The sequence below is a fragment of the Ranitomeya imitator genome, chromosome 5, assembly GCF_032444005.1.
Source record: "Ranitomeya imitator isolate aRanImi1 chromosome 5, aRanImi1.pri, whole genome shotgun sequence".
Taxonomy (NCBI): domain Eukaryota; kingdom Metazoa; phylum Chordata; class Amphibia; order Anura; family Dendrobatidae; genus Ranitomeya; species Ranitomeya imitator.
In genome coordinates, this window is record NC_091286.1 from 609868301 (window position 1) to 609880788 (window position 12488).

Consider the following 12488-nt stretch of genomic DNA (forward strand, 5'->3'; position numbering starts at 1 on the left):
TATTAAGTTATTGTCAAATCAAGTCATGCCAGTCTAACACCGATGTGGAGTAAGATCTGCCGGCCGCTTAATAAATTTGATGCATCTTTTGCTTTCGGTGTGCCCGAGCTTGAAATTTACCCTTGCTATGCACTATAATTTACAATCCATCATAAAGTATAGTAAGTCTGTCAGGCTGTGGTTGGTCGTGTCCTCCCCACTAAACCCTGCCACCAATTTCCCGCCACTCATGGTAATTTTTTGATCTGAAGAGTGCAAATCAAACTTTGAGTCTTTTCTACGTTAAAAAGTGACACAGATTTTTCTTGCTCTAAAATACTTCTGCATAACTAGACAGGGTTTAACTTTAGGGTAGGTGGCAATCCTAAAAGTCATAATTGACCTTTGAAGGGCCTTACCACATGACTTAGGAAAGGGTTAATATTGACCTTTAGGATATAAAGGGGTTATACTGGACTTTTTTTTTTTTTTTACTATGGGCCTTAAAGAAATGTAGCTGCTAACTACCTGCCTGTTTGGCCCACCACCAATCTCTGCCAGTTTAGACAGGTGACGGACCACTCCTGCTGGCAATTCTCCAGCTTCCGCTGACGTTGTGACCGCAAAGCAGATTCTTCTCGTCCACTCTCTTCTGTTGATGGAGCATGACTGAAAATATCATGAAAATGTCCCTGCTGCCCGTGGGAAGCCAGCCAGTCAATCAGCATGATGTTGGCACGTACGCCCTGTCGACAGCGTAGCCCAGAGGACGGGATGCTATTTCAATGGGAAGCAACAGGATAGCCGGCAGGAGAAGTCAGTGATCGTTCTGAGCCGGCACAGGGCAGAACAGGCAGGAAGTTAGTTAATACCTATCAGTTCTTAGGCTCATAGTAAAAAAATAAAATAAAATAGTCCTAGATAACCCCTTTAATAAGTGGCCCTAGAGTCCCTATTCTCTTCCCCTCTGTTGATGATATTATAATAGATGGGGGAACAGTTTCAGAGTTGGGATTGTGCCCTGGAAATTCAACTTACATCTTAACACCAGGTGAGGGGCTACAGTAGCTAAACAGTAACAGCCATTTTTATTTTTATTTCACAAATCAATAGTACACATGGAAATAAGCAACTGTGTAATATATCTCATCAGAAAAATCTGCTTCTTTCTCTGCCAGAATTGATCAGTATCAACATTCTCAATTGTGAGGTCAATTCTGTATTCAGTGAAGACTTTCCCATTCCCACATAAATGTAGTTTTAATGCCAATTTTTTTTTTTTTCATTTTTACGAGGCTTGGCAGGAGAAAATGGACCCCAATATTTGTTCTGCAATTTCTCCTGAACTCAGATACGTCATATATGGTACTGAGCATTTTTAACCTTTAGGCGATTCACAGAATTGTAACATTAGGCTGAATAAATGGAAAATTAAATTTTTTTCCCCTAAATGTTGCTTTGGCCCCAAATTTTTAATATTCAAAAGGACTAACTAGTGAAAATGAACTGTACGATTTATTACAATATTTTTCTGAGCACACCAATACCCCATATGTGGTCAAAAACTACTTTTGTGATGAAGAAGAAGCTACTGCAAAACGTGCGTTGGGGTGAGGGGGAAGCGCGGTTTATCATACCCAAGTGCTTCTGCTTTAGTATTGTACCTTGCAGTGATTCTTCGAATTAGATTCTTCACTCTATTGGCTTAAGGTATTTGTCTGTCATCTCGGCTGGTACACCAGTCCTATCTTTGCTGCATATGTCACATTGACCTCCTCGTGCCTTGTTGACAGAATCCCATATATTGTGCAAAACTGATCATTTATAAAAGCCTAAATTGGTTTACACTTTAGCAGTTATTAGCACCTTAATATTTCTACCTCATATTTATAGATTGACCCATTCTTCTCCCATCTTGGCACTCTGTTCTTGTAAATTGCATTTTTAATTCTCTGTAGGTTGTTTTAATCTGTATTAATAAAATATGGTTTTATAATTGAATTCTGCATTTGCTTCATCCGCTATCTATATGTAAGTCTGAACTGTGTGTTTATAAAAGGACATTGGTCAGGATTGGAAAATTTGACCTGGTTAGGAAGGTGAAACCAGGCTCGAGGGTGAAGGAATTCAGTACCACCAGTGGCAAAATGGAACTGAAATTATGCAGAAGGCACTAAGCGTACTCTCACATTGTCTTGCGTGTTCCCCATGTCGGGCATAGGGACAGCGTGAGCCAATGTATTCACATGGCTGCTCAAAGGAAATGACTGAGGAGCAAAGAGCTAAGTGAATGATTCTTATGAGCTATGGTTTTTCTATTATATGTTGCATATTTAGCACATTAGGCATCGGTCATATATAACATTGATGTGGGTACATTTCTTTGATGATTAACTATGAAGCCGTGAATATATATTTAATCTATTTGTACAACTTATATCGGCAGCTCAGATTCAGTACAGCTTAATTTAACCTATAGGTGCTACTTATAAAGGCAGCTCAGATTCAGTACAGCTAAATAGCTAATTCTTAAAGCTGTCAAAGCATTTGGTCTGCAATACCCATACAGGGCAGCTTAGATTCAGTATAGCTCCCCTTTTGGTTGGTTTGAACCTTGTGACACTCTATGGCTTGACCATAGATATTTAAGTCTCTAAGTGACTGCTATTGAATTTATAGGAATAGTGGTAGCCATAGTTGGAAGTATATATAGGAGTGCTAATGTGTCTTTATTATGGATCTATATTGATCCATATGTGTGTGTTTTGTCTGTGACTATTAGATTACTAAAGACTACCCAGGGATATAAGAGACAGCCGCCGTGGAGCGGGGGCGCCACATCGCATATTTAGGGTGCCAACCTCCGCTGCTAGGAAGGATATCAGATTATAGGCCCTATTAGGGCTAGGAGATGCATATTACATCTAGCAATACCTTTTTTTCAATTTTTTATTTTGATAATTTTTTATTGTTATTTTTGACATTTTTTCATTTTTTCTATACTTGTGTTTTTTGGTATCACATGAATGCTTTTGCATATGCGACTCTATATATAGGCTGTATCCCTGTTTCCTGGTATTGGAGTCCCTATAGGGATGTTTTTTATCTAACTTTTTGGATTTATGATATTATATGGGATTATTAATAAAGATTTATGATTTTAGGGGTAGGTTTCTGTGTGGTAGTGCCGATATCCCCAGCAAAATATCCAGAAGTAGTAGACTGCTGTAGGCGTAAACTCCCGAAAAATGTGCGCGGCAGAGAGCATGCTCACTATGCCGTCACCATTACAGTCTATGGCCCCGTCGGCACATACATCTGTTTTGAGGGGTATTTTGGACGTATGCCCCGACGGTGAAAGCACCCTAAGATCATCACAAAGTATGTGGGCAGCCAGTATGTGAACCTTGGTCACTATGAATTTTCATCTAGTATCATATGTGTAATAATATGCAAATTTGTGCATAAAAACAAGGTACGGATTTCCTACTTGCAATGTAGCATGTAACGCATAAGTAGTAGAGACATGTCCACTCACGGCGTCTCCTTCTGCTAATCCGTCTCGTTGGGTGTTCAGTCTATTGTTTGCTTATATACATACGTGTTGGGTTTGCAGTGCCGCCATCTGTGCCTATATCTAAGCGGCATGATGTAAATGGAACAGCTTGCTTTGCATACAACAGAAACAAACACTAACAGAAGTCCCGCAAGTCGTACCAATGAGAATGTTCCTCTAGTGTTTTCACCGGCTCATTAACATTCCTGGTATCCCAGAACTTCACTTTGCAATCATCTCCACAACTGGCCAAGTAGTATTGTTTGTTGGGATTGAAGTCGAGGTCTCGAACCAGCTGTCCATGGGCATTGTCTATGCAGTAGATCTGTCTGGAAAAAAAATAAACAAATCACTTTGTGTAACCGGTTCCATCGCTAACAATACACAGAGACATTTCTCCAGGAAACATAATCTGGCGCAGCCAACGCTGAAAGTAAGCCAGGGATAAACAATGCAGAACGTCTTTTTAGAATAGAAGTTGTTCTATTTTAATTATTGGGCTGTGGATGAGCAAATGCTGAGAAATCCCCAAATACAACATGTGCCACAAAGGCTTCTTCAAAATATTTTAGCAGGCATCAAGAAAGTACGGTAATCAAGAGACTTGCCATGGAATCCTGAGCCTGGCCAAAACATGATCTGTGGAGCCCCCCACCCTCCAGCCGCTGACTGACAGCCTTCTTCTATCTACAAAATGAAAGGAAGAAAACTTGCAATCAGCAGCTAAAAGGCTCATGAATAAGCCAAGCTCCAGGCGTCACAAAGGCAACCTCCAAAGAATAGATACCGGCAGTCAGAAAATTCACTAAAAATATTCCCACATTTGGACAATCCAAAAAAATACCGCAATAAAATCAATTAAAAAAGAAGCATACATTATAAATATGTACCATGTTCACGTGTTCTTTTTAAGAGCTCTAGATTTTTTCCTCGTTTGGATATTCAAGTTTTTTCCTCTCTTTTTTTTAACAATACGTAGGGAAAATTTTATATGATGTACAGTGGCAAAAATAAGTATTTGATACACTGCCGATTTTGCATGTTTTCCCACCTACAAAGAATGGAGAGGTCTGAAAATTTTATTGTAGGTATACTTCAACTGTGAGACAATCTAAAAAAAAAAAAAAGAAAATCACATTGTATGATTTTTACATAATTAAAAAGCATTTTATTGCATGAAATAAGTATTTGATCACCTACCAACCAGCAAGAATTCTGGCTCTCACGGACCTGTTAGTTTTTCTTTAAGAAGCCCTCCTACTCTGCACTCATCTGCATTAATTGCACCTGTTTGAAATCATTATCTGCATAAAAGACACCTGTCTAGACACAATCAATTATACTCCAACCTCTCCACCATGGCTACGACCAAAGAGCTGTCTAAGGGGAGAAGGTTGTGTGGTCAGATGAAACCAAAATAGAACTTTTGGGTATCAACTCCACTCACTGTGTTTTGAGGAGGAAGGATGAGTACAACGCCAAGAACACTGTCCCAACCATGAAGAATGGTAGGGGAAACATCATACCTTGAGGGTGTTTTTATGCAAAGGGGACAGGACAACTGCAACGTATTGAAGAGAGGATGAATGGGGTCATGAATCATGAGATTTTGGCCAACAACCTCCTTTCCTCAGTAAGAGCATTGAAAATGGGTCGTGACTGGGTCTTCCAGCTTGACAATGACCCAAAAAACACAGCCAGGACATCTAGGGAGTGGTTCCGTAAGAAGCCTTACAAAGTCTTGGAGGGGTCTAGCCATTCTCCAGACCTGAACCCAATAGAAAATCTTTGGAGGGAGCTGGAACTCAATGTTGCCCAGTGACAGCCCTGAAACCTGAAAGATGTGGAGAAGATCTGTGTGGAGGAGTGGGCCAAAATCCCAGCTGCAGTGTGTGCAAACTTGGTCAAGAGTTAGAGGGAACGTCTGACTACTGTAATTGCAAACAAAGGTTTCTGTACAAAATATTAAGTTCTGTATTTCTATTGAAATACTTATTTCATGCAATAAAATGCAAATTAATTATGCAAAAATCATCCAATGTGATTTTCATTTTTTTTTTTTATTTGTCTCTCACAGTCAAAGTATGCCTATGATAAAAATTACAGACGTCTCCATTCTATGTAGATGGGAAAACTTGTAAGATCGGCCTTGAATCAAATACACTGCCTTGCGAAAGTATTCGGCCCCCTGGAAATTTTCAACCTTTTCCCACATATCATGCTTCAACGATAAAGATACCAAATGTAAATTTTTGGTGAAGAATCAACAAGTGGAACACAATTGTGAAGTTGAATGAAATTTATTGGTTATTTTAAATTTTTGTGGATATTCAAAAACTGAAAAGTGGGGCGTGCAATATTATTCGGCCCTTATAACTTAATATTTTGCTGCGCCACCTTTTGCTGCGATTACAGCTGCAAGTCACTTGGGGTATGTCTCTATCAGTTTTGTACATCGAGAGACTGAAATTCTTGCCAATTCTTCCTTGGCAAACAGCTCGAGCTCAGTGAGGTTTGATGGAGATTGTTTGTGAACAGCAGTTTTCAGCTCTTTCCACAGATTCTCGATTGGATTGAGGTCTGGACTTTGACTTGGGAATTCTAACACCTGGACACGTTTATTTGTGAACCATTCCATTGTAGATTTTGCTTTATGCTTGGGATCATTGTTTTGTTGTAAGACAAATCTCCGTCCCAGTCTCAGGTCTTTTGCAGACTCCAACAGGTTTTCTTAAAGAATGGTCCTGTATTTGGCTCCATCCATCTTCCCAGTCCCTGCGGAAAAAAAGCAGGTCCAAACCATGATGCTGCCACCACCATGTTTGACAGTGGGGATGGCGTGTTCAGTGTGATGAGCTGTGCTGCCTTTACGCCAAACATATCATTTGGCATTGTTGCCAAAAAGTTAGATTTTGGCTTCATCTGACCAAAGCACCTTCTTCCACATGTTTGGTGTGTCTCCCAGGTGGCTTGTTGGAAACTTTAAATGACACTTTTTATGGATATCTTTGATAAATGGCTTTCTTCTTGCCACTCTTCCATAAAGGCCAGATTTGTGCAGTGTACGACTGATTGTTGTCCTATGGACAGACTGTCCCACCTCAGCTGTAGATCTCTGCAGTTCATCCAGAGTGATCATGGGCCTCTTGGCTACATCTCTGATCAGTCTGATCAGTGGTATGATACTCCTTCCATTTGAATATGATCACTTGCACAGTGCTCCTTGTGATGTTTTTAAGTTTTGGAAATCATTTTGTATTTAAATCCGGCTTTAAACTTCTCCACAACAGTATCACGGACCTGTCTGTTGTGTTCCTTGGTCTTCATGATGCTCTCTGTGCTTTAAACAGAACCCTGAGACTATCACAGAGCAGGTGCATTTATACGGAGACTTGATTATATACAGGTGGATTATATTTATCATCATTAGGCATTTAGGATTGGATCATTCAGAGATCCACAATGAACTTCTGGAGTGAGTTTGCTGCACTGAAAGTTAAGGGGCGGAATAATATTGCACGCCCCACTTTTCAGTTTTTGAATTTCCACAAAAATTTAAAATAACCAATACATTTCATTCAACTTCACAATTATGTTCCACTTGTTGTTGATTCTTCACCAAAAATTTACATTTGGTATCTTTATGTTTGAAGCATGATATGTGGGAAAAGGTTGAAAAGTTCCAGGTGTCCGAATACTTTCGCAAGGCACTTTACTTATTTTCCCCACTGTGTAATACAGGGTGGAGCGCGGTAATTTGCTTTTTTGCACTGCATGCTGTGGCGGCACTGTCGGTCGAAGAGAGGGGAGAGTGGGTGTGGCTTACAGTGGCTGATGGGAGATTTGTATTCCTCTGCCTTTCAGTTGCCATCATGCAGTGGACACGTGAGGAGAGGTCATTTTGTGTTGAAGCGTATTTTTCAAATGCCCACTCGATCATTGCAGTGCAGCGTGCTTTTCGTTTACAATTCGCTGTTCCTCCACGCGGACGTGTTCCTGGACGGCAATCAATTGTAAATTGGGTGAATGCATTCAGAACAGCAGGGAATGTGTCATGTGTACAAAGGGGACCTGAGAGAAGGATTGTGTAAACAAACAAAATATGCGTTAGGGTACCGTCACACTATAACATTTCGATCGCTACGACGGTACGATTCGTGACGTTCCAGCGATATCGTTACGATATCGCTGTGTCTGACACGCAGCAGCGATCAGGGATCCTGCTGAGAATCGTACGTCGTAGCAGATCGTATGGAACTTTCTTTCATCGCTGGATCTCCCGCTGTCATCGCTAGATCGGTGTGTGTGACACCGATCTAGCGATCTAGCGATGCGATCCAGCGATGCGTTCGCTTGTAACCAGGGTAAACATCGGGTAACTAAGCGCAGGACCGCGCTTAGTTACCCGATGTTTACCCTGGTTACAAGCGTTAAACTAAAAAAAACAAACAGCACATACTTACATTCTGGTGTCCGTCAGGTCCCTTGCCGTCTCTGCTTCCCGCACTGTGACTGCCGGCCGTAAAGTGAAAGCAGAGCACAGCGGCTGTGCTTTCACTTTCACTTTACGGCCGGCAGTCACTGAGTGCGGGAAGCAGACTGCAAGGGACCTGACGGACACCAGAATGTAAGTATGTGCTGTTTGTTTTTTTTAGTTTAACGCTTGTAACCAGGGTAAACATCGGGTAACTAAGCGCGGTCCTGCGCTTAGTTACCCGATGTTTACCCTGGTTACCCAGGGACCTCGGCATCGTTGGTCGCTGGAGAGCTGTCTGTGTGACAGCTCCCCAGCGACCACACTACGATTTACCTACGATCACGGCCAGGTCATATCGCTGGTCGTGATCGTAGGTAAATAGTATAGTGTGACGGTACCCTTACTGGAGTGAAACAAACCCCAGAGAAGTTCACGAGAGACCTCTGCATTCGGACCGCGTCACTGTGTGGTGCGCCATATCACGAGTAGGCATCATTGGTCCTTACTTTTTTCAGGATAATGGTCGTGCCATAACTGTGAACTCCGAACGGTACTTGTCTATGATACAGAATTATTTTCAGCCGGCTCTTGAGGCAATGGAACTAGAGGATACATGGTTCCAACAGGATGGTGCCACTGCACACACAGCGAGGGTTACCATGAATTGTTTGAGGCAAATGTTTCCTGGACGGCTTATCTCTTTGAGGGGAGATGTGAACTGGCCAGCACGCTCACCAGATTTAGCCCCATGCGATTTTTTCCTTTGGGGTTACCTGAAGTCTAAGGTGTATATCAACCGTCCCAACACCTTGGAAGACCTAAGGAACAATATTGAAGCTGAAATTGGCAGAATACCAGTGGACATGCTTGTTAGAGTTCATGAAAACTTCAGAAAACGTATGCAGCAGTGTGTGGATAGCGAAGGTCGACATTTGCCAGATACACTATTTAAAACCATGTAATTTAAAAATTCCATTACTGTTCAGTATAATTAAAATATAAAATAAATTTTTCTAATGATCATAATTTTTTTATTTCATTCCCAAATCAGCAGATTACCGCGCTCCACCCTGTATATATATATATATATATATATATATATACATATACATACAGTATATACATACACACACACGCATGTATAATATATACACATATATAAGCATATACACACACACACATATATGGATATATACATGTACAAATACACAAATGACAGTTTTCCATATCATTTTTGGACACCGGAGGGGCTAGAACCAGCTGTGGCTATTTTCTTTTTTTTTCTGTAAATTTTTAACTATTTACTTTACAGATTCTGCTCCCATTGAACAGGGATCGGACTGCTTGAACTGACTGTGGCTCTCCCAGCCAAGCGTAAGAGCTGCATAGAAATATATAAAGCTGTCACGCATGAGTCTGGGGAGCCACCGGCCAGTCCTTGCATTGCGGTCTGATCTCGGTTCTATTCATACGGCCGTCTGACTGTGCCCCTATAAAGATTTTAAGTGGTAATCTAAAGCTGGCTGGATCACTGAAGAACATGTTCTGGTTAGGTTCAGTGCCACAGCACTCCTCCAAAGCAGTCGGGGCAAAGCTGCCTACGCTAGCAGCATTAGAGTAGGCACATTTAAGGCCGGTGTTGCAATCATGCTGCTGGTCCAAAAATTCATCTTCAGGAGAGCACCCCACATCGGCAAGCAGAAAGACGAGAGGCTAAGAAGTGATGTGTTGCTGTAAATTAAACATTATAATGTTTTAATAAAAATGTAAAATAATATAACAATCTATAAAAGTGTAGGTTATTGATTAAGCAGAAGAAAGTCAATAATTCATCAACATAATAAAAAAAACTTGATCAACATACCGGTAATTAAAAATATGCTAATCATGTTGATGAGATTTTTTATTACATTTAGCAAATACCGAAATCAGTGGGCACATTCTATACTCACACTTTTGTTTTACATGTATATTTTTACACTTTTTTTGCAATCAGTTATCTGGTACATATTTGTAATGCAAAGCAAAAATCTTTTTAATGTTTTATTGATTGGACTGGGTTAAGTTTTTTGACTAATAATTTGAATAATAAATGTTTGAAATTTCTTAGTGTTGGTATCTATTTTTTGATTTTTAGACATCATCCAATTCTTTTGTTGGGTTATCAGTACAACCAGTGCACCTTGATATTTGTATACATAGGCTCTCTGACTGAGCGCTCCACCCCTCAGTCTCAGGCATTTTTAACTACAGCAGGATCCTACCTTCCCACATAAATGTAGGCTTTAGCCCAAGAGAGAATTCACATTAGGTAGGTTCCCAGCAACGGGAATCACCTTATCATGGCTGCTGGGTACACATGAATTGGACAATTTATGCACTAAGTATTTTCAATTTTTCTAATTTTATAAAGAAAAATGCAGTTCAGATTTGATATATTCCATGTTGTATGCTGTAGCGCTACAGAGTGCTACTTTATTTGTTGGTTAAAGCGGACCAATGGTCCTCACTAGACCTGGGAACAAAGATTGTAAAAAGAAAGAAAATGGGTCAAAACGGACCCAAACTCGCGTGTAAGAGAATTGTCACTCCGCACAAATCTAAGCCACTTGGCTATGGAAGAGCATAGACTATGTTCACATAGCGTTTGCCCCTACATTCAGTGGCTCCAATGGTGCTTATGTCTGAACCGCTGCTAAACGGGATCTGGGTGTACGTGGTGACGGGGCCATTGGCTATAATGATGCAGATAGAGTCACACTTTGCTTTGTTTTGCATAATTTTCAGCTATAGTCGACAATGTCATGCTCCACTACGTATATATGGCTAAAAAGGATGCATGACTGAGCACACTGACTCCGTCTGCATCATTATAGTCAATGGCCCCATCAGAGCATACAATCGAATCCTGTTTTTCATGGTTTGGATGTAAGTCCCGACAGAACCATTGAACCTAGGGCTAAACTCTATGTTAGCAAAGGCCCTAACAAATAAAAGAAGAGAATACTGTCCCGAAATAAGCAAAAGTAAAAAAAGAAACAAAAAGAATAACAAATCAATTATATTGTTACATAGCACAAACATGAAATGCAGCAATGTACGCTCCAAACTTCAGTTGCAAAACACAATTGACTAGCAAAAGATTTCCTAGAGAAAAAACAAAAAAGGGCAAAAAACTAAAACACATAAGGATGGTGTGAGAGTTATTACAAAACTGATCTTTACAATCATTAGTGAAATCTAACCAGGAATACAAAGTTTGGTTTGGCAAAGTAAGTAATGCAGCCTGGACCCACAGACTCACCTGTTGGGTAGGTGCACAAGTGGACCACTTGCGGTAGATTTTCTGCAGTAAAAACCTGAGTATTGGCCGGAAAAACGTTGAGTAAAATATGCGCATTTATAACCCATTTTTACATACGTTTTCTTTTCCCATCTATTTGAATAGGTGAAAAAGGTCACAAAAATGCTGAAAGAATAGGCATGCAGATTTGAAAAAAATGCATTAATGGTACAAATCTGCAAGAAGAACATAAATAGCAGGAGGTTCGAGAAATTTTATTCACTTTGCTGATACTATAAACACTGCATTTTTTTCCAAGGCAAAACATGCGTGGGAAAATTGTAGGAAAAAAAGCATGGGACAATTGTAGAAAAAAAAAGCAGTGTATGAACAAGCCCTTAAAGTTCTAAAGCATTGGTCATCTATTTTGTGTCACAAAAAGAGAAAAAATCTCTTTGAACAAGTTTTACATTCTATTCACATTTACGCTCTAGTTCTGCTAAGCTTGGCAATGTCGGTTACGCTTCCATTGTTTGATGTATAATGTAGCAGCAAGAACACAGATCTCATATCAGTGCCAGGTGCATGTACGTGCTTTGGGGTTTTTAATGACCCAATATCTTTAACCTAAAATTATACTAGTAAAAATAAATAACTTTCAGTGGTAAAAAGTGTAGTGGTCTACACTTCAGACTGTAGGTCACGTGATGCTGGCTCCAAAATTACTACCTCCGTGTCAGAACACCATTGACATCATGCAGACTCTTGACAGAATTGTTGCCATTTCTGCTGTATATGTGCTGAGCAGCCTCCCGTTGCGAGCATGTGCTGAGCAACTTCCCAGTGTGAGCATGCGCTGAGCAGCTTCCCAGTGCGAGCATGCGCTGAGCAACTTCCCAGTGCGAGCATGCGCTGAGCAACTTCCCAGTGCGAGCATGTGGTAAGCAACTTCCCAGTGCGAACCTTAGCTGAGCAACTTCCCCATGCGAACATGCACTCATCAACTTCCCCGTGCAAGCATATGCTGAGCAACGTCCCCATGCGAACTAGCGCTGAGAAACTTCCCAGTGGGAGCATGTGCTGAGCTACTTCCCAGTGTGAACATGTGCTGAGCAACTTCCCAGTGCGAACATGTGCTGAGCTACTTCCCAGTGCGAACATGTGCTGAGCTACTTCCCAGTGCGAACATGCAC

At 40.7% G+C, this 12488-nt stretch overlaps 1 protein-coding gene across 1 annotated transcript in view; it reads right to left on the minus strand.

The window, feature by feature from the left end:
• Positions 1–12488, minus strand: part of EIPR1 (EARP complex and GARP complex interacting protein 1) — a 279911-nt gene that overhangs the window by 26538 nt on the left and 240885 nt on the right. The window contains exon 7 of the mRNA XM_069728039.1: positions 3697–3864. Coding sequence (XP_069584140.1) covers positions 3697–3864 — 168 coding nt within the window. The remainder of the gene's footprint in view (positions 1–3696; positions 3865–12488) is intronic.